Source organism: Chelon labrosus, assembly GCF_963514085.1.
Source record: "Chelon labrosus genome assembly, chromosome: 5".
Lineage (NCBI taxonomy): Eukaryota > Metazoa > Chordata > Actinopteri > Mugiliformes > Mugilidae > Chelon > Chelon labrosus.
In genome coordinates, this window is record NC_140341.1 from 16,532,516 (window position 1) to 16,559,379 (window position 26,864).

Consider the following 26,864-nt stretch of genomic DNA (forward strand, 5'->3'; position numbering starts at 1 on the left):
TGTGGTATTTGGCATAGCAGACGATAAAAGAAATGCCAGCTGCTGAGCGTGATGTTTCCCTAAGACCTTTCTGCTGGTGCAGAGGCTGCGCGACGTGTTTGGAGAGTGTTGTGTCAGCTGCATGCGAGAGGAGAGAAGTCACGGCTCCTCCTTTGTGTGACTGTCACGCTCTCGGTCATCATCTTTCTACGGTATCAGCATTTCTGCAGTTTTCCATGGAGACTATTTCATTAAAAAAAATAAAAAGTTCAAATTTATCATATGGGTGTATTTTACAGTCTAGATGAAGAGAGGAGATAAAAATGAAAGACAGGCTTGCTGCAAGTGCACTTATATTAAGTGAAAATGAATGGTTCAGTAAATTCTAATTAACACATTAAATTATGTTTAGCCCTTACAGCTTGAATGATCTAAAACAATTTCAATTGCTAATCGGTCACGGTGGCAGCTTTGTTCTTAGGGATGGCGGTGTTGCCCGATTCAGACTCTATTCCAGGGCAGAAATATCTCCACAACTAATTACTGGATTAGTATGACATTCACAAGAAACATACAGGAAGACAAATCCTCAGAAAGCAGACATTGCCTTCTTTTCTTCATCTATTGCTACAACATGGTGAGTGAAGATGTGATGGATTCCCATGCAATCCTGGTACAGACATTCCTCTCCCAATTATTTTTTGCCTAGTGCCATCATCTAGGCAAAATTTCAGTTTATCCAGTCTTTTATTCCCTCAGCTGTATGTAGTGTCATTATATGCTACTTTAACATGCTAATTACGACGGACCACGGCAATCATTGTAGCTGCCGCCGAATGTGTTAGCATGCCGTCATTAGCGTGCATCTGAGGTTTTGTGTTTGACACCATTTGGCAGTCATGTTTGGCACTCATTACCAGCTATGAATAAAGCGTGATGTTGTTGTTATAGGTTAACACTCGACTGAAGGCGCAAACATTGTGAGTACATAGCTAACTGCCAAGTTTCTCAATGGTATGCCCCAGTGCACAGAGCCAGGTTCGTGAAGAACTGGTTTCCTCAGTTTGGTGTCAAAGAATTGGCCGACCACCACAGAACCCCGTCCTCCCCGTCCAAGACCTACTCCCGGATCAATCATAAAACTAAATTTGAGCCACGTCTTACTGTTTAACATTAGTGCCAAACATAATTCTTGTGTGACTGAATGAGAGCAAATCACTGTTGACACGTTCCAGAATCAGAAAAATGGAAGGTGTACACAGATCAGGCATAACATTATGACCACTTGCCTAATATTGTGTAGGTCTCCCTTGTGCCTCCAGAACAGTTGTGCATCATCAATGGACATGGGCCTTCTGAGGGTGTCCTGTGGTGTCTGGCAACAGAATGTTGTTAGTGGGGACCTTTGTGGATCAGGCTTGTTCAGGCTCCCACAGATTATTGATGGCCAGGTGAACACCTTGTGCTGTTTTCCTAAACCGTTTTTGTGTGTGTGTGCCTGTGTCAGGCTGCATCCTGCTGGGGATGGCTGCTGCCATCAAGGAGTGTCATTGCTATGTTGTGGTGGCGCCTGGTCTGGTCTAGGTGGGTGGTATAAGTAACATCCACATGAATGCCGGGTCCAAAAGTTTCCCAGCAGAACATTGGATTGTCACAAGATGGTCAGTGTTATTTACTTCTCCTGTCAGTGGTTTTAATGTTGTGGCTGATTGGTGTATAGCTGCAGAGTATTAACTGTGTTTTTGAAGGGGGATGTTTAACGACCACATAATGGTCCAGTGTCCGCAAACTTTCTTTGGGAGGTCATATACTTTTTTCCATTGTAAAGTGCCAAACTGTCATTAGGTACCTGTAGCTAAAGGCCTGCACTTCATTTTGGAGGATACTGTTTGCGGTGCAAGGGCTGCAAATATTGGAAAGTCCTTTTAGTATAACAAATTATAGTTACTATAGTAACAATACCACAAACATCAGTGTCCAAACTTATCGTGGATTAGGGATAGAATTCATGTTCAGTTCATGTTCATTCAAGTTGAATGGATCTCCTCTCTAATACAAAAACCGAACATTACAACCTATTAGTCCCTATCGCATTGCAGAGCCTTCGTATTCAATTCGACTTTAAAGACTTTAGGATAAAGACTGCACTACCAAGTGTCCATTGAGTGCCTGCACCATGACAACCGTCAATCTTAGTGACTTGTGCACCATTAACGACTGTCGTCTTATTGTGCCGGCTGCAGCGACGTCAAATGGCAGCACCATAACTCCGGTCTGCAACAGCAGACATTTAATCAGGCGCTGCCCGGCTGTAATCAGCCTCTGCCTTACCCATCTCTGCTTGGCTCGTGGTCATTTCATCCGTGACAGCAGATTTATAAGGCTGGATATGAGAGTGCTCCGGCAAGAACACTCCTCAGCCTTCACTGTGTCCTGCTCGTTTTTTTCTCTGCTGCTTTGCCTCAACAGAGCGCGCATTTGTTCGGAAAACATGACACAGAATTCATTCAGGGGTTTATATGCTTGCTGCAAATCAGGAAGTAATGTGTGTGTGCGTCTCTGTGTGTGTGAAAACAGCTGATGGGTTCTTCCCTCCAGCCTCCCTCCTCAGCTCTGTCACCATATTGAAACAGCTGGTCCTCATTGGTAGGACGCCCTCTGCACTGCATGAAAACAGCCTGCAGAGAGATAGTAGTGCTACACATGACAGACACACACACACAGGGAAGGAGCGGTTGGTGCATGCTTGCTTGATTTGAATTTGTTTGTGGACGTACAAACTCGTTTCACTAATCTGGCAGAGCTTAAGTTTTCTATTCTTTAACCATCAATAGTAACACAGCGTCTTTCTTTGCCTGTGAAACATTAGACAGATTTAAAGGCGGGCAAACCCCTTTCACGAAGGGAATTCTTGTAGTAGCTTGTGTCCCAGCAATACACAGTCCTTTTGTGTAAAAGTAAAAGGGAAAATGCTTCCTTGAAACAGTCTCTGACACAGCCCTTACTCATTATCCAAGCCAGAGGGGGAACTGCTGCCACAGACGCTCATATTCGCAGCTGTGGGACGCTTTGCACTGGTGCAAAGCAATCACGAGTATTCAGGCAGAAATTTGCCCGTTGTGTTCCTGACAGAGCTCCGTCTTCTCAGTAACAGAAACGTTCCTGCGGAAACCCCCGACATTTATTTGACCTTACATGGGAACGTTTCTCCCTCTCCAAAGATGTGGTGGATTTTTGAGGTTTTGTGTGTTGCCAGTGTATGTCAGAACGAGGCCGGTTAAGTCTTCAAAGTGTTGGTGTGTGCTGCACGTAGGGCATGTGAGGACAGAGAGGGGCCAGGGAGAGTCTTTATCCCATCCTGATACTGTATCAACCTCAAAGGCTAGCTGGGCCGTCATCGGTGACGGCGATGACACTGGAGGCACAGATCAGAGATGGGGTCCACCCCCTCCCAGCTCCAGCAGGGAGTATGGGGGCTTCTCAGTGGCGAGCTGATCCTTTGAATGTCAGGGTGGAAGGGGGAAGGCTAGCAGAGGTATTTAGACAGAGACCATGTATCTGGGTAACGTTTACTCCCATGGGCTTTGACAGGTCCACAAAGCAGGCCTCTTAAGTGCCTGTCTACTCTTTCGTCTGTCATTGGGTTGTCCTGAAGTGAGTGTCATTTGACTGGAACACCGAGAGCAGATTAAAAATAGAAATGGTTTCTGTTACAGTCTTGTGTTAACCACATTTCTTCTTGCTTTTCTTTCTCGCCCTTTGTTCACAGCAAAAAGCCTCCGGCAAGGTGCTGTTTGACCTGGTGTGCTCCCACATGAACCTCATCGAGGGCGACTACTTCGGTTTGGAGTTTCAGAACCATCAAAAGATGATGGTGAGGAAAATAACACTAAAATGGAGCCCCCACAGTTTAGTTTCACTTTAAAAACAGCCCTTCCCTGATGTTTTCTTTTTCCTCACAGGTTTGGTTAGACCATATCAAGCCCATTATCAAGCAACTCAGACGTAAGTGTTTCAAAATGTTTTTCCCTTCTTTTAAGGAGTCTCTTTCTTGGATGTTTCAGTGGTTCATCTGAAGAAAATATCCATGATATCATATAAGAACAGCATCTACACTGTGATCCATGTGAATCCCACTTCAAATAGCAAATGCTATATGTATTAAAGCACAACTGGAGATGCTTTGTGTGTGTTCTTTTTGCTAAACTCCATCTATCCCACGCAGGGCCGAAACACACAACCTTGAGGTTTACTGTGAAGTTCTTTCCCCCAGACCATGCTCAGCTGCTGGAGGAGCTGACGAGGTGAGCTCCTTTCCGGACGCTTCCTTTTATCTCTACGCCATGCTTATCTCCTTTTTGAAATGTGCATCTGCATGTAACGTGCCACCGTGAATAACTGAGAGCGATTGTAGGAGCGCGAATGAAACATGTGCCCCGGTTCCCAGAAGATTTATGCTGCTCAGCTATGCAGTTCACATGTCATGGCTGCCATGTTTCTGATTTAGCCCCGCCGGAGATTAGCGTGGAGCTAATGATTTTCTGGTTTCTTGCTCTGGAGCTGGCTCACGGTTCGCATGTTTGGAGTGGAGTAATATGTCAGTAATAATAATAAAAATATCAGCGAACATAAAATATAGAGACCTCACATACTGTGTACATTTTTCAAAGGTGGTTAAAGGTGTTTTGTTTACAGTAATAAGATGGTCTTTACATTCATATATATATAGTACAATGATAATAAAATAATAAAATAAAATAAAAATAATACATTTTTGAATATGTGCATTATCCAGCAGACATCAGATAGAAATTCTTATTGTCCCAGGTCTCCCTTGTGCCTCCAAAACAGTTGTGACTGAATGGACATGGGCCTTCTGAGGGTGTCCTGTGGTGACTAAATGTTGTTAGTGGGGGCCTTTGGGTCCTATGGGTTGAGAGGAGGGGCCTCTGTTGATCAGTCTTGTTCCAGTGCATCCCACAGATACTAGTGAATTTGGTGCTAGCTGGGGCTGGGGATGGCTGCTGCCATCAAGGAGTGTCATTGCTATGGGGTGGGGGTGCCTGGTCTGGTCTTGGTGGGTGGTACATGTCTAAGTAACATCCACATGAATGCCAGGTCCAAAAGTTTCTCAGCAGAACATTGAATTGTCACAAGATGGTCAACATTATTTACTTCTCCTGTCAGTGGTTTTAATTGTGTATATAGTTATGCACAAAACACACAAGGAGCATGAGGTTTCAGTTGCAGCTGAAATAAATAATCAATCAACAGGAATTTTTTGATTGTAGAGTCAGTTCTAGTTTAAGTTGCTTATTAATCAAAAGCTCTAAATATTAACTGGTTCCTGCTTCTTTGATGTAAATGATTTGCAGCATTTCTCTTTTCTTTGTCATCATAAAGTGAACATACTTCAAGAGCAAACTATCAGGAAAAAAACAAAACTCTGAAGATGTCGTCTCTGGTTCTGGAGAACTGTGAAAGGCGTTCTTCATAGTTTTCTGACTTTTTAGAGACTAAAGCTTGGTTTGTACTCCTGCAAGCAATCTATGCAGAGTCTACACCTTAGCAGGCTATGCCGGTGTAAGCAGTTACACTAGCACGACTGTGTTTCTGCATCGTTCTGTAATTATATATATATATTCTTCAGTGTTGTTTTAGTTAGGTCTGACACAAGGGACAAATAGTGGCAGTGCACTAATATGAAGTCACATAGCAGAACTAATCATCTGGCATCAAAGTGCCATTAATAAAATTCTCAGCGTTTCTCATCCTAAGGCCTCAAATGTCTCAGTGAGCACTGGGCCATTGATATTTTAAACTATAATTCATTTTTTATTAATCAATCTAATTATTATAACTTAAAGACTGTGTTTGTCAGGCAGCCAGGAGAAGCAGCACCGTAAGACACTCAGTAAATCTTCTGTAAATAACTTCGGTCAGCTTTTTAATTTATTAATCCGAAATGTGCAGTTAGGCCAGCTGATTTCGCTTCAATTGCAGTCTTGTGTAAAATAAGAATTTTAGTTATCCTCTTAGAGGTTGTCTTTAAATCGGAGGTAGAGTTGGTTTTAAGTGGACCCAGAGGTCCAGTGCTGGAAAGCAACCTCCACAACTACCCTGGTTATTATAATGTGAAGGCTGTTTGTGTTTCTGGCCAGGTACCTGTTCGCCCTGCAGGTCAAACAGGATCTTTCCTGCGGACGTCTGACCTGCAACGACAGCAGTGCCGCGCTGATGGTCTCCCACATTATCCAGTGTAAGTCTAACACGGCCGTTTCCTCATTTAGCTCCGAGCGCTGACAGATCAGATAAGGGTCTTTTAAAACACATTTTTCACACTGAGCTTATCATCAAACATTGTCATGTAGCACACTGCACACCATTGCAAATTGATTATCTGTGCGTTGCCATGGATACCTTTCAGTTGGATGCTTGAGCGTAATCTTGCCAAGCTGCTTCAGAGCAACGATGCGTCATAGTGCCATGCCAGGAAACATGAGCTTTTTCATTAACAGATATTTCTGAACCTCTGTGATCAAAGTGTATTTTTGTATCAGTAAAACACCAAAAGAGGAAATAATGAGCTCGGAGGCTTCTCTGCCGAGTAGCATTTCTTTTGTAGACCTACTATTTTAATGTTACATATCCTTATTTTGTTTAACGTGAGCTCTTTTTCTTCTCACTTCTAAGCTGAGATTGGGGACTTCGAGGAGAGCCAGTGCCGGTCACACCTCCTCAACAACAACTACATCCCAGATCAGATGCCCCTGATTGACAAGATCATGGACTTTCACTCAAAGAACATGTGAGTTTCTGGGTTGGAGATGTAGAACTCCTGATTAAAAGGCCGCGTGGCTTCGAGTTTAAAAAATAAGTTTCTGTTTAGAAAAGGTCTCTGGATGAAGTCATGGTTGAACCCAAATGATTCTACTCAGCTGTGAACAGGAAATGTTGTTTCAGACCTTGTGCATGTCCCACTGGGATGTTTTATCATACAGGTGACACATTCAGGAAGGCGGCCACTGAATGAATGGGCTCTTTCTCATAGGGCTGTGTGCAGTTTTTTTTATTTTTTTATCATACATCGACTTCGAGAAAAGTCTTTGTTAAGTTGTTTCACAGCTTCTGGCCAGAAATTGAAATGTGTTTGTCTTTTACTTCACTAACAAGAGGCTACTTTGCTACAAACAGAGATCTGCAATCCTCATTCAACCCCACACTAGCTGTTGCCAGCTGAGTTAGTGGGTCAAAAACCCAAATTGTCGGCCTTTCCTCAAATATTTAATGCAAGAGTTTGTAAGAAGATTGTGTTTTACCTAGTGCTTTCCCTTGTATGTGCCTTTAGTGTGAGAGTGGTATTCCATTATAAATGAATTACTTAACCTTCCAGATCTGCTCATATCGTCGTGCTTTAAAATGCTCTCATCAATACGTTTAAATATTAGCCAAGTCTCCTTTACTGTGTGTCACAGACATACAGTGGGCGGCAGCTGCAACATTACAGAAGCGCTATTATATTCTCCGCTCTCTTTGACTTTTTTCCCACACCAAGTCCTTCTTCGCTGATAGCTGCAGCTCTTCTGGCAGGGTGCCATGTTGAGTTAAATCTCTTATTAGGAACCACACACAGGAAACAGGAAGGCTTATCAACTGATAAGAATTAGGAAAGTTAGTTAATGTTTGCAGCCACTCCCCAACCTCCCACCGCTGCTCCAGAGACTCAGATAAACAGGAGCAACGTGGATCCACTCTGTCCTGGTCTTTCACCTCAATTAGCGAGACACGAAGCAGGATGATAAACCAGGTTTATCTGTCTGAAAGATAAGTTGAAAATAGAGAATGGATGCCACAGTTTGCTCTTGTTAAGTGAAAGTGTGCCCTTTGAATTTGTCTTAATTTACCATCCCTAAAATATCTTTTCTACAATACTACCGTGAGAGTAAAAGCACATTGGACAAAAAAAACAAATCAGTGTGATGTTTTAAAACAGAATTTGGTTCTGACCATTTTCAGTCTGTGATTAAATCTTGTCCGAGAGTCTGGCGACAGCCTGAATAACAGGATGGAGGATCAAAAACAAACAGGTCCCTTCATTGAATGAATACCGATGATACTGTATTTGTATCAACATGCCCCAAAACATCTTCTGACATGTGCGAAGTGGTTCTGCCGGAATTACAGCAGAAGGTCTTTCCCCAACCCTCACTGACAACACTGAATTCAATCAATAAAAAACACGGAACCACATATTCGACAGCGCTGCTCACACTGATTCTGGCTTCATTCATCTCTCCAAACGAGTTGTTCAAACATGTGCCATTGTTTTGTCACCGTGTTTCTGCCCCTCTCACCATGTCATGGTCAGAAAGAATGAATTCATTCAACCCAGAGAGAAACAAATCAGATTTTTTTATATTTAACCAATTATAAAGGTTTACACTATCCTTCTCGATGTGACTGAAGATTCCCTTAGATTGGGCCAGTCATGAGGCATTAATCTGATTATTAGTGGAATAGCAGTGTTCCCGGTTTCAGTTGTTCTTAGACAACAGTGGAGGTTGATAGTTAAGAGAGAAATATATCACTAGGATCATGTAAATAATGTAACTTTTAATGTGTGACTGTCTGTTTTGCGTTGCAGGGGTCAAACACCAGCAGAATCAGACTATCAGCTGCTAGAAGTGGCTCGCAGGCTGGAGATGTACGGGATCCGGCTCCACCCTGCCAAGGACCGCGAGGGCACGAGGCTAAGCCTGGCTGTGGCGCACACAGGTGTCCTGGTCTTCCAGGTAGGTCGTAAACCAGACAAAGGACGACAACGTGAAAAGCCTTTTGTCTTTTCCTGGTTCACTTCAGCGGATGCGTTTGGGTGATGAAGGTTTTTCATCTCCTCAGGGAAACACGAAGATCAACGCCTTCAACTGGTCTAAAGTCCGTAAGCTGAGCTTCAAGAGAAAACGTTTCCTCATTAAGCTGAGGCCAGATCTAAATGTGAGTCACATTGCTGTATCTGTAAAACCCCTTCAACTCAGCTGGTGGTTGGTGTTGTAAGCTGTACCTTCATCTATCCCCCAGAATTCATATCAGGACACCCTGGAGTTTCTAATGGCCAGCAGGGACTGCTGTAAAGTCTTCTGGAAGATCTGTGTTGAATATCACGCCTTCTTCCGCCTCTTCGAAGAACCCAAACCCAAGCCGAAGCCTGTGCTTTTCACACGGGGCTCCTCCTTCAGATTCAGGTAGAGAAGAGAGCTCTCCTCCATTTATCAGGACTGCAGGCACACAGCTGTTTCTACCCATCACTTAACAGCCTACTAGCAAAATTGCTCATTATTATCTCCCCTTGTACTTATCTCTGCAGCGGTCGCACACAGAAGCAGGTGATGGATTATGTGAGGGAGTCTGAATTTAAAAAGATCCCGTTTGAAAGGTAAAGGCTGCAGACATGTGTGTGTGTGTGTGTGTGACATATTTGGTAAAAGCGAGGGTGCTCAGAGTGAATAGCTCTGACCTTCTACATCCTGTCTGCCAGGAAACACAGTCGGGTCCAGTATAGCAGTCGGGTCCAACACAACAGTCGCCTGTCGCCATTGCCTTCCCCACGTCACCATGAAGTGCCAACAGAAGTGAGTCTTTTCAGTGGTACCTTAACTGCATTTGGCCTGTGTCACATCAGGAGTTTTATTATAGTCTTTCATTTGCATTTCTCATTACGAATGCTTCATTGAGTCAAATCTTTCAGGAGAACAATATAGGCCTTTTATGTTTCTCGTGCGTAGCAGGGAAATTTAGCCAAAGTAGAGGAGCATTCAACACCTCTGAGTGGGATGTAAAAATTATTCATTGTGAAATGTTTCGAGGCAGGTACACACTCTACAGCCTCTGTTGTCCAGGGCTAGGTCATATCCTGCCAATGGGCAATGCATACAAATGCATGTGTTAAGTCACCTTTCAACCCTGGTATACCTTTGTGCACGTCTAGTTTACATCCATATTTATATTGGCTAGCGTCTTTCTTCTTTCCTTTTGATAACCACCGCTAACTGTCGATTACCAAAAATGTGTGTGGTGCCAAGATACAAACCTGCTTATTAAAACCGAGCCACAGGGTTCTCTAAAGTTCTCCAAAACCTTCGCAGTGTAACATCCAGCGGGGCAGAATTCATTTAAAATCCCAGCTTTGAGTTATTATTAATGATGCATAAAACGTACTCTCTGAATTTTTTAAAGTTCTGCATTTGTCTCCTGCTGTCAGAGTGGTGTTCCCACGGCCAGAGTCGACTCTCCTCCTCGGCGTCACTGGAAGGAGTCGGTGCTGGTGAGCGCAGAGGACCCGTCAGCTTCGCGGACAGCGAGGGCGAGCCCTTCCCACTACAGAAATGGCCATGATGACAGAACGGGGTCCAGGACGGAAGAGACGAGGGGCTCCCCGCGGCAGACCCACCCAGAACATCTGAGTACAGGTCCAGCATCTCGGTCTGCTAAAGTCGGCAGCTCCTGCATCCCCTATATTGACTGCAGTGATATATATAGGGAATATAACATGGGCTGGGATCATGCTAGTAGGTCGCATTACATCTTAAGTGAGCAGGCCTTGCTCCACAGGGGGTCTGGCTCAGGGGGGATGAATGGGGCACTGCAGCCCCAACAGGAGCACGTTCTTGGTAAGCTGCGGTACAGGGAGTCCCCTTCCTCTTCTAGAGCCTCCCCAAGCATGAGCCATGTGTTAGACCAGTCACCCAGGCGGTCACGTCATAAGGCTGACAAAAGTCCTGTTCTTGACACTATGGGGGACAACAGAGAGAGGCAGAGCGGCAGCCCCCTCACAGTGCAACATACGTATGGTTTAAAGAGTGTCGTCGCCAGCCCTGTCATTGACTCCCTCCGCCAAGCTCCATCCTTCAGTCATGCTGAGCAAAACGGCTACGGCCCCACTCCTCCCCACTTTAATGATGGTAGGTGCTCCCCAATGCCGAGCCGATCTCCTCACCTACAGAAACTCCACAAAGTGCATCACCGCTCTGACGCAGACTCAAACCAGGGAACCCCCTCGCCGGGGCAAGAACCGCACCCTGTCCTGTCTCGCGCTGAACGCATGGCTGCGCTTGAGCGCCGCATGATGGCCAATGGCCTCACTGCACCAGGCAGGTCCCGTTCCAGCCTGGGACGGAGACGATTAAGACAGAGTAGCTCCACTCATGTGGGAGCAGTTCAGATGAACGAAGGCTCCACCACGAGTGGTTCGGAGTCCAGTGAATCTGAGGTGGAAAGCCACAGGGGCAACTGCAACAGCCCGTTGGTGTCTACTAATCCAGTGGAGGCTAATTCCCCTATACCCAGGAACAAGTTTTCCTTTGGCAGCCTCCAGCTAGGTGAGGAGACGGATGAGGATGGTTGCCATGCCTTCAGTGATGAGGAAGGGGGACAGGTTTTCAGCTGTTAGTGCGAAGAAAGCTTCAAACCGTCTCTGGGAAAGAGTTTGAAGGGTTTGGTGTGGGTCCAGATGGTATAATGGCAGCGGTGTCCACTGGGTGACAGATTGTTTCTGTCAGGAGACTACTCAAATCTCCATACTCCATTTCCCCAGTCCTCTTCTCAGGCACAGCATCACCACCAACTAGAAGCACTTTTTGAGCACTAAATAAGCTTTCTTGTTTGTTGCATGGAGGCACTTTGACGTTCATCCTCCCTGTTCTATAATTATGTTGATATGTCTGTGCAGACATGCATGGGTGCCTTGTTAGGAGTCCACACAGAATAGCTGCTAATTAAAAACTACAGAGAAGCTGTGGCTCTCTTTATGTCAGTTTGAAACTTGAGCAAACGTCGTAGGCTTTAGAGTTGTGCCCGGTTCAGGTTCTTTATCTCAGATGCCTTATGACTTCCTTTAGGGAATATTATTCTGTAATTGTTCATCAGATTCTGTCTTGTTGATGTATAATTCTGAAAATAATTGTTAAGTTTCTAGGCATTTATCGACCTTGTTGTCGTGTTGGGTTATTAATGCTGCATCTGGTGTGTGAGAAGTTCTGTCTGCAGTGTTTTATGAAAGTTAGTTTTTATGGAAACTAATCCATATTCTGCAAATAGCAATATTAGAGTCTCTTTGCTGATTCATTAACGTACTGTATACGTTTACCCTAACCTCCATTCTTTACGAACTTGAAGCAAACTTTACAATTAAACATATCTTGTTTAAAGGAGTATTATCTAACAGCAGTGTCTTGGTCAGAGTGGGGTAAAGGTATATGTGTGCTGCAGTGGTAGTTCAGTTACTTACGTCCACTATTGACATACCCCATCTGCACTTGACTTATGCTCGACTTTCCTGGCGGCAGTTTGCTATCACAGAGCTAAGTCCTCCACCAGCTATGTCCTCCTCAAAGATTATGTTTTACAGAACGGCACTGCACTTTGATTCCCAGTCTCCTTTTCACTTTTCTTTTGCACGTCTGTCTTCATTTTTGTTCTTTCTGTTTAAGAAATTGTCGATCCCTGTGATGCTTTTCTGTTCTTTCTTTTTCTCTGTCCAATGTTTGCATGAAACTGTCACGTCTGTTTTTCCTCCCAGCTGCGACTGCATGTACTGTAAACCTTTTCCTGACAGTCACTGTATGTGTGGTGGGAGGAGAGAAATCAAGACTTACCAGCTTGTGGCTTCGCCTCTCTGCAAGGATCCAGCTAGCTGTTAATTATTCCAGAGCAGAGAGAACATCCCGTTATGGGTGACGGGATCTTGGGAATGTGCAGGAAAAATAGTCAGTATCTGTACTCGTGAAAGGCAGTTTAAGGGCAACACCTCAAAGCACCGTGTCTCGTGGCTCCTCTATCATAGCTTTGTCAGCGCTCCAAGAAATTTTTAGTGTTGACATCAGGAAGCATATCCAAAATGTCACACAGGGGTTTTATTTGTACGTGTAAGTCAGACACGTTGATCAATATCTATTTAAGTCTACCTGTTTATGGTAAATCTGCAAGGCTAAAGTCACATGAATTAGCCAACATCAGCACTATTACATTTAGAGTTAGGATCAGGTTACTTTTTAGTGCGATTTGCTGGATCACTGCAGAATCAGGGAGCCCCCTCTGGTGCACAAAGCTCTCTGGCAGACTTGGGATAATTGTCAAGCATAGCAAAATAAAAAACTAGCACCCATCTAATCTAAAACTCTGTTGTAGCAACTCAAAATCCCAAGCCTGTTGGAAAGACTTTGGTGTTTTTCTCAACCACCGCGTGTCCTTCAGGGTCTGTTTCCAATGCATGTGCAATGCTTTCCTGCTGTCTGCATGTACTCTATGTGCTCTATGTACTGTAACACACAGGCGTGCACAGATTGTTAAAGTAGATTGTAAGCCTAGGAAATATATGTGTGTTTGAAAATACGGTATTTTTTATAATTTAGCCTATCACTAAGAATATTCAATATGAAATTAATTTGTATTAATTTATTGAATAATAATGTATATGTCCTAATTAAAAATGTGTCATTATGACATTTTTAATGTCAGTAATAACAGAATTGGAACAAAAATCTATTTTTATATAATAATAATAATTATACTGGGCTTAGAAGATAAGTGACACTAATTTTCTTTCCTTCTTTTGTTCTGTCTCATTCATTCACTCACTAACTCACAGTGCTCCTTCTTGTTATGCTGCTTTTATCCTGATTTATAACCATTTAACACTGTATATATGTACACTAGTGTCAATAAAGACAGTAATATTAATAACATTTTCCAAATCTTGTTTCTGAGACCTCTGCGGTGAGTCTCATTGCAGAATTTCCCCTCACGCATCCTCCATAGTTTTGTGTTTGCATGTGTAGTTTTTACCACACTCATTCGTAGCGCCCCTGCATGTTTTTGTGTCACCCCTTCCCTCGGTAGTGTTCAGACTAAACCTCGTGCCGGTGATTGCAACCACTTGCCGCGCCGTTGTGTTTGTGCAAAGCGCGCCGGGAGACGGAGCGAGGTGAGCTCGTTGCAGCTAAAGCCCAGTAAGTAAGTCGAGCGAACGTTGTCGGCGTAGATGACACTAAGTGAGCTGCTCCTCTTGATCACGCTGCAGCATGTGTCTCGGCTTGTGTATTGATTGACGTGGTTCAAAGGCTGTCAGAGCTGTCTGGACTGTAGAGTGAGTCACTGCCGTCTTTTCACTTTCTGCGGGCGGGCAGATCCCCCGGCTACACCTCAGCGGGTTTTATTGTGTGGCAGAAAAAGACTGTGTGGGTCGATCTGCTTCTGGAAAGGATTGAATTAGTTTGGTATAGCTTGGATATTTTGGATGTTTGTTATGTTAGATTATGAACCAAAATGTCACTACATCGTGTTTGAAATTTGGCCGCAAACAGTGATTATTTTTCTGAACAGATTCTGCCATATCAGCTATTTACTGATTAAATGTTTATTCTACAAATTTCAGAAGATAGATGACATCATATTTTAAGGTGTCTCAATCAGCAGCATGACAGCAGGAGACAAAATCCAACAGAGATTATGCAAAACTTAACCTAGACAGTAATTTGATTATAAAGCTGTTTGTATACTCTCATTTATATTCTCATATATCCTGAATTTTGAAGTAGATCAATGCTGAGAACCTTCTCCCCCAATCTGACACTTCTTCTTCTCTCGTTGCGCTCCCCTACGTGACTCCGTGCAGAAGTGGTTTCCACCAGCCCTCGCGCGTCGGCCTCCCCTGGACACAGGATGGTCAACGGCCAGAAGTCCCTGGATCTGTGCAGCCACAGTCCCGACGGCCAGCAACCTTCCCCGCTCACCAGCCCGCTGCTCAACGACGCCTGCAGCGTTCGCACGGACGATGAAGACGAGGTCCGGAGGAAGGTTTGTCGCTCCGTGGTGTCAGTTGTTGAATAACTTTTTTTCTGGAGTTGTGCTCCAAAGCCGCTGTCACATACTGGAAATATCACCAGACCTAGATTACTTGTCCTAAATGAATCTCTGCCGGGACCAAAGTTGAGTATTTTAATGGGTTAGATGCTGAATACAGCAGATGAGACACTAACCACTATTGGGCTTTTTCTCCTGTTTCTCATATGATTCATTTGGCAGAGGTTTCCAACAGACCGAGCCTACTTCATCGCCAAGGAGCTGCTGACCACGGAGAGGACGTATCTGAAGGACCTGGAGGTGGTGACTGTGGTAAGACGAGCCATGTCACTTGCCAACACGCTGCTCCACAGTTTGTTCTCTGCCGTGCCTGTCCTCTGGGGAGAAAACATTGATTATTCCGGTTAGCTGCTCCGTTGCAGAGAAGCTAAACACAGAGCCGTGCGGTGAGACAGGACTATTTTGGCAGATGCAATTTCATTTTTTATTCATTCCCCAAGCTCGTGCCCCGAAATGCATTCATCTCTCTCATTCAAGGCCGTGAATACTAAACTGTGTTTGTGTTTAAAGAGATAGATGGATTTAGCTGCATGTTCTCTCTCTCTCTGCACGTCACTCCCTGTTTCAGTCTCCTCCTTTATATTTCGCTGGCTGGGTGCAAGAACAGGGACACAATTTCTTCTGATAATATCTCAAAGCTAATGCAGGAGAAAACAGGATATTAAATGTGCGCAAATAAGGAGGATGTCCTTAAGAGGCCGGACTGAAGCCGTGCGCGTGGAGAAAATGCATCACTCCTTTTCCCTGGCAGCTTTTAAAGGCGCAGCTTTTCTCTACTCGCAAATTTCAGAGAGGCCTTTCACACATCTCATAAATATTTGGGTTGGCTTGTGTCCTTGTTCTTTTTTTTTTTTTTTTTTCAGCTGTGCGTGCTCCCTCTCTCTTCTTCCCATGTGCTGGTTGGTGCTTCTGCTGCTGTCGAGAGTGAAGTCATCTGAACACCAGCTGCTGCTTCATCTCGAGCCCTTCTAGAAACGCTCGCTTTTTACTAAAAACCCTCTTCCCTTTCCCGTTGCGTCGGCTGAATAAAGCCGTTTTCTGTCGTCGGAGCGTAAACGCACAACGCGCGACGTTCGGCGTTCGGCTCTAATCTGACTTAATGAAACAATGGTGTTAAGAACGACCGACTATTGATTCCTCTATTCATCCTCAGCCGGTTAAGGGATTTATGAGACGTTACAAGGCTGCAACAGCAGAAACACGGATGAGGGGATTCTGGGAAAATGTACTCTAACACAAGATCTTGTGATCTTGAACAGGCCAGTCTGTGTTTTGTGAGAAAGAATAACTTTTCGCTTATGAACTTTTCAAGACTGAGACCATAAAATCTGAACTTGGCCCGAAAACACAACATCTCTCCCTCCCAGTTCTCCAGCAGACTACCAGATATAAACACCCACCCCAATAAAATAGAGTTATCAGGCGATAATCGAGATAACAGTTGTGCAGTCGAGTACTCAATGTCAAGTTTATATGCCTGTCATGTCTATATGACGCTGCTCCTAATTCACACATTGCAGATTCGCCTTGAGGAAGTTAAAAATCTGCACAGCATGTGACAGCCTCGTTCCATGTATCCAGATAAGAACAGTTTTATCAAGTACTTGACATATGATCATGGATTATATGTCCTTGTTAAAACGTCTGAGATTTACGACCTTGTGCCTTGTGTCTCAGTCTTTCCAGAGTGCTGTGGGACAAGATGAGGCGACTCCAGACTCCCTGAAGAACACCATCCTCTCCACCTTCGAGCCTCTGCACAAGTTCCACACAGGATTTCTCAGGGAGGTGGAGCAGAGGCTGGCTCTGTGGTGAGTTCCACTTTCCGACTTCATCCAGATATTCCCTACAGGCTTAAGCCAACTGATGGTGTTGCTTTGGTTTTATCACAACTTCTGCCTAGTTTTTTTTTTTTTTTAAAAAAAGGGTTTTATTGGCATGTAGCCCGAGAGGGCAACCCGGTCTCTTCAGATGACCCAGGGAGCTAAGCATCTCCATGGCAACAGTCATGCTGCACCACGGCCGTCGTCTTCTTGCCTGTGGGTTTCTGCTGTCTGATCTCCTTAATGATGTTGTGCCTTATCTACAACACACTGAATCTCTCTCTCTTTCTCATTCGCGCACACACAAACAGGGAGACGGTGACGCATGAAACCCGTCAAGCTGTTAAAATTTACGGCCATTAACTGCAGACAGTTATTTTTATTTCCAAGTCTATGGCGGATGGTCACAGTCTCTGAAAATTAAAACCGAAAGCAATATTGTACTTTACTGTGCTGATAAGAACAACATTCAAATGTGCATGGAAATGATCCAGCGCAACGTGGTCCCTTTTTTGTGGCTTTGCATACTCAAATGTTATGATAGATATCGACCTTTTTATTGTAAATATGATCAGAAGGCTGTCTTTAAGGGATGAGGCAGGAGGTGTTTTACAGACTGAGACGTGTTCCCCTAAAGCTGCTGCTAAAAGATTACACCAAATTAATAAATATTCTGAATAAGTCCAGTAATGGCAGCTCATCACTCACTGCACACAGTGTGGCTATGCCATGCTCGAGGGAGACACCTGCTGGTGGGTCCCTTTAGTAAAGTTTAAAGCCTCCTTTCCAACTTCATTGGAATTTTTCCTGGCTCACAGTTAAAGTCCTCTGAATAATCAATGATCTTAAAGTGCTTTTGTGTAGCTTAGTAGATTAATTCACTGTCCACATTGATAAGAAATAACGTCTATTTATGCAGCTCGAAGCACGGGGGAAGATTACAAAGTGCTTTACAGGCACAGCATTTAAAATACAGCATGTTACATGTGCGGTTTAAAAGTAAGCCGTACAGACAAATATATGCACATTTTTCACTGAAAATGCATTATCTGAATAAATATGAAAAATAAAATTTACAAGATTTTTTTTTTATTTAAGATAAAAATGTGTTTACAGAAGTGATTTTAATGTCGAGCAAGTTGTTCCAAAGCAAGGGAAAAATAACATTTCAGAGATAAAAATTGCTCATAATTCTCTCTCTTTTTGTTTTTAGGGAAGGACGCTCCAATGCACACATTAAAGGAGACTACCAGCGCATTGGAGATGTCATGTTGAAGAACCTTCAAGGTCTTAAGGTGAGGTATAAAACGCCTTTATACGCCTTTGATTACAGCAATGTATGGCTGCTCACGTTTAACAACTCCGTGTGTAGCCCCTGACAGTAAACCTGAACAAGCAGTCGGAGGTTCTGCTGGAGCTGGAGAAGGCGTGCAAGGGGTCCCGCAGGTTGGAGAGTCTGTGCAGGGACTTCGAGCTGCAGAAGGTCTGCTACATCCCCCTCAACGTCTTCATTCTGCGCCCTCTGCACCGCCTCATCCACTACAAGCAGATACTGGAGCGCCTGTGCAAACACTACCCAGCCACTCATGTGGACTTCAGGGACTGCAGAGGTGCGACGCTCGGGCCACCAGTTCACAGAAGGACAATAAGATTTTCTGGTGCAGCAGAATAATCAGCTAATGATGTCCTACCTGTTGTCGCTCTGCAGCCGCTCTAGCGGATGTGTCCGAGGTGGTGGACCAGCTCCAGGGAAGCCTAATCAAGATGGAGAACTTCCAGAAGCTTCTGGAGCTTAAGAAGGATTTGATTGGCGTCGACAATCTTGTTGTTCCTGGTCGGGTGAGTCTGAGATAGACAAGGAAACCATTCTGAAACCTACTTTATATTACATGTTAAGTCAAACGGGCGCCCTGCACAGTTCAGCGTCTAAACAAATGTTTTTTCTTTTCTTCTCTTCTCAGGAGTTCATCAGGTTAGGCTGCCTCAGCAAACTTTCCGGAAAGGGTCTGCAGCAGCGAATGTTTTTCTTGGTAACAGCCCACGTTCCTCAATTCTTGTCGCTAATCTAATTATTTAGTGATCTCAGCAGAGAAAATAACCATCGCGCTTTGATCCGTTCCAGCTATGCGTTACTCACATGGTGTCGAAAGATGTAGCGCAACTGGAAAAGTTCTTGTAGGGAAAAATAACACATTAATTTGCTTTAAACTCTGATGTGTTTAAAATGCATGTTTAGCTTAACTGATGTTATAAATGTGGCAATAAAGACAGAAGTATGTATATGCGGGGGAGCATTGTGTAAAAGAATATTTTACGTCAGTGTTGATGTCTTTGTGTGATGTATTTCTGCAAATAATTTACCAGGGTTACGGTTACCTCCTTGGAACTATTTATTACATTATATACACTGGGTTTTTAATTATAAACAACAACCGGACTCGCTGTCATCCGTCACGAGGGTTGTTCATTTACATTTTCTCTCCCCGCGACAGTTTAACGACGTGATTTTGTACACGAGTCGAGGGATGACGGCGACCAATCAGTTCAAAGTGCACGGGCAGCTGCCGCTCCATGGCATGACAGTAAGTGCTGTGTCTCTCTGATGAGCACAAAGTGTTCAGGCGGCTGTCACCAGTTTGTCATTACTGGAAATAAGCTGCTTCAAACAGCTGAACTGCAGCCCTTTCAACATCTGCTCCCACACACACACACACACGCGCTCACACTCGCACACATTTTCAGGACAGCTACACATATCTTTCTCTCTCGCTTCCTTTTCGCTCCCTCCTTCTCTCCCTTTCTGTCTATTTTGGTCCTTTCTGGCCTAGATAGCTGCTCTCTAATGTCTTTTCTGTGTCTCTGTGTTCTTCATCCAGATCAGAGAGAGTGAGGATGAGTGGGGGGTGCCTCACGCCTTCACGCTGGTTGGGCAGCGGCAGTCGGTGGTGGTAGCAGCAAGGTAAAAACCTATCGATGTGGTGCAAAGTTTTCATCCGTTCGAGCAGCAGCTGAGATATCATGGCTGAAGGCAGAAGTATTTACAACGTTGGCAAAGTCTTAACTTTGATGGAGGGGTTACTTCTCCCTCACTCTTACGGTTTCAGTTCAAGTACTCATTAAAATATCTGGAAGCAAAGTTGTTTTGCCCAGTTGTCACTCTCCAGTGGAGAGAAAAGAGTTGTTTAAAGTGATTAAATGCTCATCTATGTCACAGCGATTAAGCTGTATGGGCAGAGTTTCTTCATTTTGGACTTTTTGCCCTGGACTTTGCCTCATAGGCAGCACTGAGTCAACTGCCGTACTCTACTGGAGGTTATTCTGAAGCAGTTCTGCAAAATGTTCTGCACACTTTGGGGGAGTTATCTTTATTTACAGCCAAAAAAGATGCTACCACTGAAGGACAGCTCGGAGGAGATGCAATATTATCAGCTATGAAATATGCACCGATCAGCTGGATTAAACCACTGACAAGAGAAGTAAATAACATTCATCATCTTGTGACAATCACAATCTGCTGGGAAACTTTTAGACCTGGCATTCATGTGGATGTTAACTTAGACATGTAGCACCCACCTAGACCAGACCAGGCACCCCCACCCCATAGCAATGACACTCCTTGATGACACAAAAACAGTTTAGGAACAACTCAAAAAACATGAAGAACAGCACAAGGTGTTGACCTGTCCTCCAAATTCACTAGATCCCAAACTGATCAAGTGTCTGTGGGATGATCCACAGAGGCCCTTCCCCTCTACCTATAGGACCCAAAGGCCCCCACTAACAACATCCGGTTACCAGACACCACAGGACACCCTCAGAAGGCCCATGTCCATTCTCTGATGAGTCACAACTGTTTTGGAGGCACAAGGGAGACCTGCACAATATTAGGAAGGTGGTCTTAATGTTATGCCTGATCGGAGTCAGCAAGGATTAATGCAGTTTTAAACAGTCTCCTGCATGTTCTGCCTTTGCCGATTCCATCAATGAGCAGATGGTGGCTATTTAAAGGAAATTTGGCAGGACACCTGGACTAACCAAGATCAGACTTGTGATATTCTTGTTAGCGGGACTATTTCTGACAATGAGGCCACCCTGCTGTGACTTGTGCCTGTTTAGCTCGGCACTTTTAACTGTTTGTGTGCTTTTCGCTCCAGTTCTTTGACAGAGATGGAGAAGTGGATGGATGATATAAAGATGGCGATAGAAATGGCAAAAACCAGCAACGGGCCTTCGTGTGACCTGCTGACCAGCATCCTCACAGACAATAGTAAGTTACTACATAAACACGGAGCTGGATGCGAAAGGTTTACTCATGTTTGTCCAGCAAAATGTGAAAAAAGAAACAGCGGATAAACGGTAACTGTCAGAAAATACATGAGTAAAAACCCCATCTGACTGAAATCCCAGATACACGTTGATTTGTGAGTGATCTGACACTGTCTGTGTTTTAGCGCCTTTCTCCCCTCACCAACCCGCTCGTTGTCTAGCAGTAACAACCTCCTGACTTTCCCAGAATGCCCGGAGGACTCCTCGGTGGAGGCGGAGTCCGAGGACGACCTGACAGCTTCGCACACCTCGCTGGAGAGGCCCGCCCCTCACCGTGGTAACACCATGGTGCACGTGTGCTGGCACAGGAACACCAGTGTGTCCATGGTGGACTTTAGCATAGCCGTGGAGGTATCATCAGCCAAACCTCAGATCTGCCCTCCCCTCCTGCCTCGCTGTTTTCTCTGTTTCCGAGTGTGTGCTGTTTCTGAATTTGACGATCTCTCAGTGGGAACAGTATCCTCGTGCTGGTTTGAATCCTTAACAAGGGATTAATTAGTATTTAACAGCTGATACTTTTGAAAATTAAAAGGCCCACCCTTTAATTATTCATTTTTCAAAATTAGAATAGAAAATCTGCATGTTTTTAAAACAATTATTTTATGTTTATAGTGATTTGAAGCCTTGGATAAAATCTGTTTAAGGTGCACTGTGAAGTTTTCTTCTAAACAGACAAAATTACATCCACATTTGTCTCATTAGTTACTCATTAAAATGCATTGTGTGTTCTTTAAACTTCACAAATACAACAAATGAACGTGCTTTCGTCCACGTAAAAGATGTGCAAAGTCGAATCTGCTTTTAAAACCTGCAATATATTTTTGGCCACTGTGGGGCAGCAGAAACAAGAACACGCCAGACTTCCATTAAGCTGATGCAGCAAACCTGTCAGCTAACAGTTACTTATTTACACATCAGGCAACAACATCATTATTCGTTTGGATCAGGGGTGTCAAACTCATTTTTGTTCAGGGGCCACATGCAGCCCAATTTGATCTCAAGCGGGCCGGACCAGTAAGATAACACCATAATAACCTATAAGTAATGACAACTCCAGATTTTGTCCATTTGTTTTAGTGCAAAAAAGAACAAGTAAATTATTAGAATGTTTTTATTTCATAAATTATCCTTGAAAAAAATTAAATTAAAACAAAAGTAAGTGAAATTTGAGTACATTGCTGTCTGCTGTTTAGACCTGGGTCTCAGTGTTAGTGTTCTGTCCACTTCTCTTACTAAAACAGTGGACAAATTAGGGATATCAGATATTTTCATTGAAAAATTACAGTCTGTGTGATATTTGCACTTTGCAAATTCATGCTGCGGCCCAGATTAGACCCTCTGACGGCTCGGTTTTGGCCCGCGGGCCATATGTTTGACACCTGTGGTTTGGATTCATGTTTGTGTCTACTTGATGAAAGTGCAGTAGTCACTCCTATTTTAGCAATACTTTTGTTTCTACCTGAGAAATGCCTTTAATGCTAAATGCTAAACTTTGTGCACCAGCACAGCAGTCTTGGCGTTGAGCAGGTAGTGTGCAGTGCTTTTTGTTTTGTTTTTTTGGCAGAATTATTTACAAAAAAAAAACGTTGCGAATGATAAAATCGCAGCTTAGCAATTAGCTAAACCCACCATGAAGCACCCTCAAGCCGAGGGGAGCTCGTTTCATCAGTGTAAGGAAGTTTAATTTAATTCATTGCTATCTTGATCGAAGGCACTTTACATTTCTAAGTTGTACATGTTTACATTCATGTTTACTAGCTAGCATTTTTCCACACTGGCTTTGTTGGTCCGTTGCTAAGTTGGTGCCACTGACTTTGGATCAGTGGAGTAGCGTGAATCAAATCACAGGTTGTGACGCTACCTATGTAAATCTGATTTCCCATGCGTGAGAACATGCAGTAAAGTTTGTGAAAAAGGCATAAGGCATAGTAAAAACATGGCAAAATCTTCGCAGGGTACATTTAAATGGATGTTTTCCTTTAACAAAATACAGTTTTTCATTGAAAAAAAACAACCTTCAAAAAAAAAAATGAAAATGGGCATTTGGAAATATGCCCCATTTTTTATATATATGTATAGTTTACTGCCTCAGTGAGGTTACTGTTCCCACCCTTCCCTCTTTTGGCTGACAGTCGCCACCGTGATGTCCTAACCTGAACTCAAACCTGTGGCTTTCCTGTGTGGTTCTGTCCTTTCTCTCCCTTCCTGGCACTTCAACTCGTCTATAAATAGAGAGAGAGAGCAGTACGTAGATGTGCTAAACGTCCTCAGCTCGCATTAACACAACGGATCCTGTTTTGGGATGTAGCCTCCGTAGGACCCGGCTGTGTCCTGATCTAGTCCTGCTCTTCCTCTGTAGCTGTAACAATGTCCTCTTCACAGCCTTGCCTGGACACACTGCCAGCCTTAACCCCTTTCACTGCATGCCTGTGTTTCACCTACTCAGTCTCTGTGTTTCTGTCCCTCCTTCCCTCCCTGTCTGTTTTTTTCTCTCCCTGTCTCTCTCTCTCTTTTCCCCATACGTCTGTGCATTCCTCCGTGGTAGAGGAGCCTAGTCCAGTCAGTGAGAATAAGGCCCCCATGGTGGGGCAACCGAGTGGCCAGGGACCAGTGCCTCTGTCTGTTATCTGCTGGTACCGTGTTCAGAGCTTCTCCTTTAGTGAATCCTGCAGGAGTCTAGAGGTAAAGGAGCCAGGGAGACAGGAGAGGCCCCCCTATATGTGTTTATTTAAACTGCACCACAAGAAGCACATTTTATAGAAAAAAGAAATGGAACTGAAGTCGCCTCATCCTGACATGTTGATTGGTTTTATACTGACTGACTGTCAGTTGAAGTTCTTAAATTAACTTTATGGCACTGCAATAATTTAAAATAATGTAGCACAGGAGGGCCATAAACTGTTTCAAGTTGTCAGTTCAGCCTCATAATTATTCTTTTAATCATCAATCCGAGGTTGTAAAGTAGCTTTAAAAAATAACAATTATTAAAAATATATACTCACAAATTTGTGCTGAGGCGAAAGTATACATGCAAATACACCTTTAATGCATTATATTTATTTTCAAAATGGCCAACCAACTAAAAGTCAGTTGCAGCATTTCAGCGTTGCATTCAGTGTCGGAGCATCCAGCAGTGTTTAAAATTCAGATGCTTAAAAAAAAGACACTGCACTTACATATTAACAATTATTGCTTTGTCTTTAACTAGCTCCACTCATATCCAGGTGCACACAAAATCAAAAGTTGAATTGTTTTAGGCTTCTCTAATCATTCCTCCTGTTCATACTACATGCTGTGATTTTAAAGTACTGAATGCACAGCTCTCAGTCTGTGCAAAAACATCTTCCAGAGTTCAGGTGAAGCTAAAAAAATATTTATTTTTGGTAGACGCCCACTTAATTTGAGTATGTCAGTGTGTTAAAGTCTCATATAAGTGTCACATAAACTTGGAAATTCATTTTTGCACTGAATCCTGACACAGGATTTTTGTCCTCCATCATTTAAGGATCAGATCTCTTAATGTCCAACATGAACTGGAGGAATGATTACAGCAGGCTAAACGTGTTCGGATGTTAATTTTAATCTGTTTTAAGATGGCTAGAAAAAAGAAACTGCCCGTCCTTTAAATGGATATAATAAATTCAAGTGAACACATTTGAACAGGATAAATATGTCGGACAAATAAAGTTTTGAAATTGTAGAAAATAAAACATAACCAGAAAGGACCAATGATTAGCAACAGTAGAGTTACTTCTTATTTTAAAAGTACAAAATAAGCTATAAATACTATAGTTATAGTTCAATGTGCATGATTTTGTGCAGTTTCAGAGTCAAACTTTTTTTTTGTTTTTTTCTTTGCAGAATCAGCTCTCAGGAAACCTACTGAGGAAGTTCAAGAACAGCAACGGCTGGCAGAAGCTCTGGGTGGTCTTCACCAACTTCAGCCTGTTTTTCTACAAGTCTCATCAGGTGATGAATAAACGCTCTCACACACCTGTTGTTTGTCCAGCGAACACATACCGCCTCCCTCGCGCAGCGCCAGCCTAAAGTGTTTATTTTCCTCCTCGGAGCTTGAAAGCATCACATCTCGGTGCGGAATATCAAATCCGCGTGCTATATTAAAGGCAGACACACTTTCCCATGCTGTATTTCGTCTCGCTTCCTACCCAGCGAAATGCTTGTTAGCTGCGTTTTACATTTTAATATGAAAATTTAAAGAATCGTAAACATATAAATGTCAAACTTTGCGCTCCCACCATAAATTAGATGCTTTTAAGTTAAGCACAAGTCATGTGTGAAGTCAAATAACTTTTTAAATTATCCCCTTAATATACAGTATGCCAAGGGAAACGGATATTCATCCAGTTAAACACACTTTCAATTAAGATAAAGATGGGATGCGGTAAACATGACTTAGATCCAAAAGTATCGGTAGGTTATTTCAGACATATGAAAATCTGATTCTCAAAAGACTTATGACAATAAACTGGACATTATTAAAGAATAAACGGTGAACACAGAACAAACTAAACCCATTGCAAACCTCCCTGCAGTACACAGCTCTACAAAATATCCAAGTACGTGCAGAAAAGTTACAAAGAAAGATTTGAATTATCACAGCTATCAGTGCAAGGCCTAAGTCAGTCACATGCACAGGGCCATAATACACTCTCAACATGTAAGAGAACCAGGTTACAGACTTTTACATATTCAGTTGTTATGCTTTTCAAATTGCATCACATTTAATTGAAAATATTATTTTTAATTACGTTTTAATTTATGATATTTCATCAACAGGCCGCAGACCAGTAAAATAGGACTCAGACCAGTAAGCTTCTATGCACTAAAACAAGCATTGAGTTGGTGGAAACTGGGTACAGTGATCAACGGTCTCTCAGTGGATCATTATTATAATCTGTTTTTTGTATTTTTCTTCATTTCTCATGCAGCTAAGCATCTAATTGGCCTTTTTATATTTAGTCCATGAATATAAGGCAATGAAACAGGCTCACAAAAAGCCGTCTCAGTGAAGCATTAAGTGACCAAGCACCAGCACCTTCTCCATCTCTTGGAGTAGACTACACAAGCCTGAGGAGCACCAGGTTTTGACTCTGCATCTAGTCTTGGCAGGTTGTCCTAAAGTCAGTAGGCAGGAATTGGTCAATGAGCCAAAGTATTGGATTAAAAAAATACATTTATTTAATAAATTTTTTTAACTTTTGTTGTCATGTGGGAAAGAGCCAAAAGGAACTTGATTAGTGTAAGTGAATTATGTTAAAAGCATCTGTATAGGAACGGTTCTGTCTCAATATTTTTGATGTATGCACTATATGAGCGGTTGATCACTGCATTACGCCAGGCCAAGATGGACTCAATGCCAAGTTTTATGAAGGTTTTCTAGACAATTTGGCACGGCCTCTATGTGAAAAGATTCTATTTAAAGCTATTACAGCTCCCTCCGTCCTTCCTTTAGCCCAGTATTTCCTTAGTTTTACCGGAAGAGTGACCCCCGGGGGGATTACACGTGGGCATTAATATGGAAAGAAACGGGAGTAGTGTCATATTTTTTTTTCTTCTGGTGCTAATTGATTATTTTTCTATTCTTTCCTCAGGATGATTATCCACTGGCTAGCCTTCCACTGCTGGGTTACTCAGTCACCGTCCCCTCCGAGTCTGAAAACATCCACAAGGACTACGTCTTCAAACTGCATTTCAAATCCCACATCTATTATTTCCGATCAGAGAGCGAATACACGTTTGAAAGGTACGGCTTCACCTTTGAACCCATTTTGTTCGCTTCTCAGATTGTCAGTTCGGGGT

The 26,864-nt window shown here is 43.2% G+C and overlaps 1 protein-coding gene across 2 annotated transcripts in view; it reads left to right on the forward strand.

Annotated features, from left to right (window-relative positions):
• LOC311488350 (FERM, ARHGEF and pleckstrin domain-containing protein 1) overlaps positions 1 to 26,864 on the forward strand; it is a 55,732-nt gene that overhangs the window by 26,990 nt on the left and 1,878 nt on the right. The window contains exons 3-26 of one of the 2 annotated variants that reach the window (XM_084544990.1): positions 3,749 to 3,853; positions 3,942 to 3,984; positions 4,205 to 4,283; positions 6,141 to 6,238; positions 6,673 to 6,787; positions 8,624 to 8,771; positions 8,878 to 8,973; positions 9,058 to 9,221; positions 9,344 to 9,412; positions 9,515 to 9,608; positions 10,238 to 10,445; positions 14,648 to 14,829; positions 15,058 to 15,147; positions 16,573 to 16,706; positions 17,932 to 18,013; positions 18,091 to 18,328; positions 18,427 to 18,557; positions 18,680 to 18,748; positions 19,211 to 19,300; positions 19,595 to 19,677; positions 20,873 to 20,985; positions 21,232 to 21,395; positions 24,906 to 25,013; positions 26,657 to 26,808. In XM_084544990.1, the coding sequence (XP_084401116.1) occupies positions 3,749 to 3,853; positions 3,942 to 3,984; positions 4,205 to 4,283; positions 6,141 to 6,238; positions 6,673 to 6,787; positions 8,624 to 8,771; positions 8,878 to 8,973; positions 9,058 to 9,221; positions 9,344 to 9,412; positions 9,515 to 9,608; positions 10,238 to 10,445; positions 14,648 to 14,829; positions 15,058 to 15,147; positions 16,573 to 16,706; positions 17,932 to 18,013; positions 18,091 to 18,328; positions 18,427 to 18,557; positions 18,680 to 18,748; positions 19,211 to 19,300; positions 19,595 to 19,677; positions 20,873 to 20,985; positions 21,232 to 21,395; positions 24,906 to 25,013; positions 26,657 to 26,808 (2,855 nt within the window). The remainder of the gene's footprint in view (positions 1 to 3,748; positions 3,854 to 3,941; positions 3,985 to 4,204; positions 4,284 to 6,140; positions 6,239 to 6,672; positions 6,788 to 8,623; positions 8,772 to 8,877; positions 8,974 to 9,057; positions 9,222 to 9,343; positions 9,413 to 9,514; positions 9,609 to 10,237; positions 10,446 to 14,647; positions 14,830 to 15,057; positions 15,148 to 16,572; positions 16,707 to 17,931; positions 18,014 to 18,090; positions 18,329 to 18,426; positions 18,558 to 18,679; positions 18,749 to 19,210; positions 19,301 to 19,594; positions 19,678 to 20,872; positions 20,986 to 21,231; positions 21,396 to 24,905; positions 25,014 to 26,656; positions 26,809 to 26,864) is intronic. The other variant, XM_084544991.1, reaches the window with a different exon arrangement.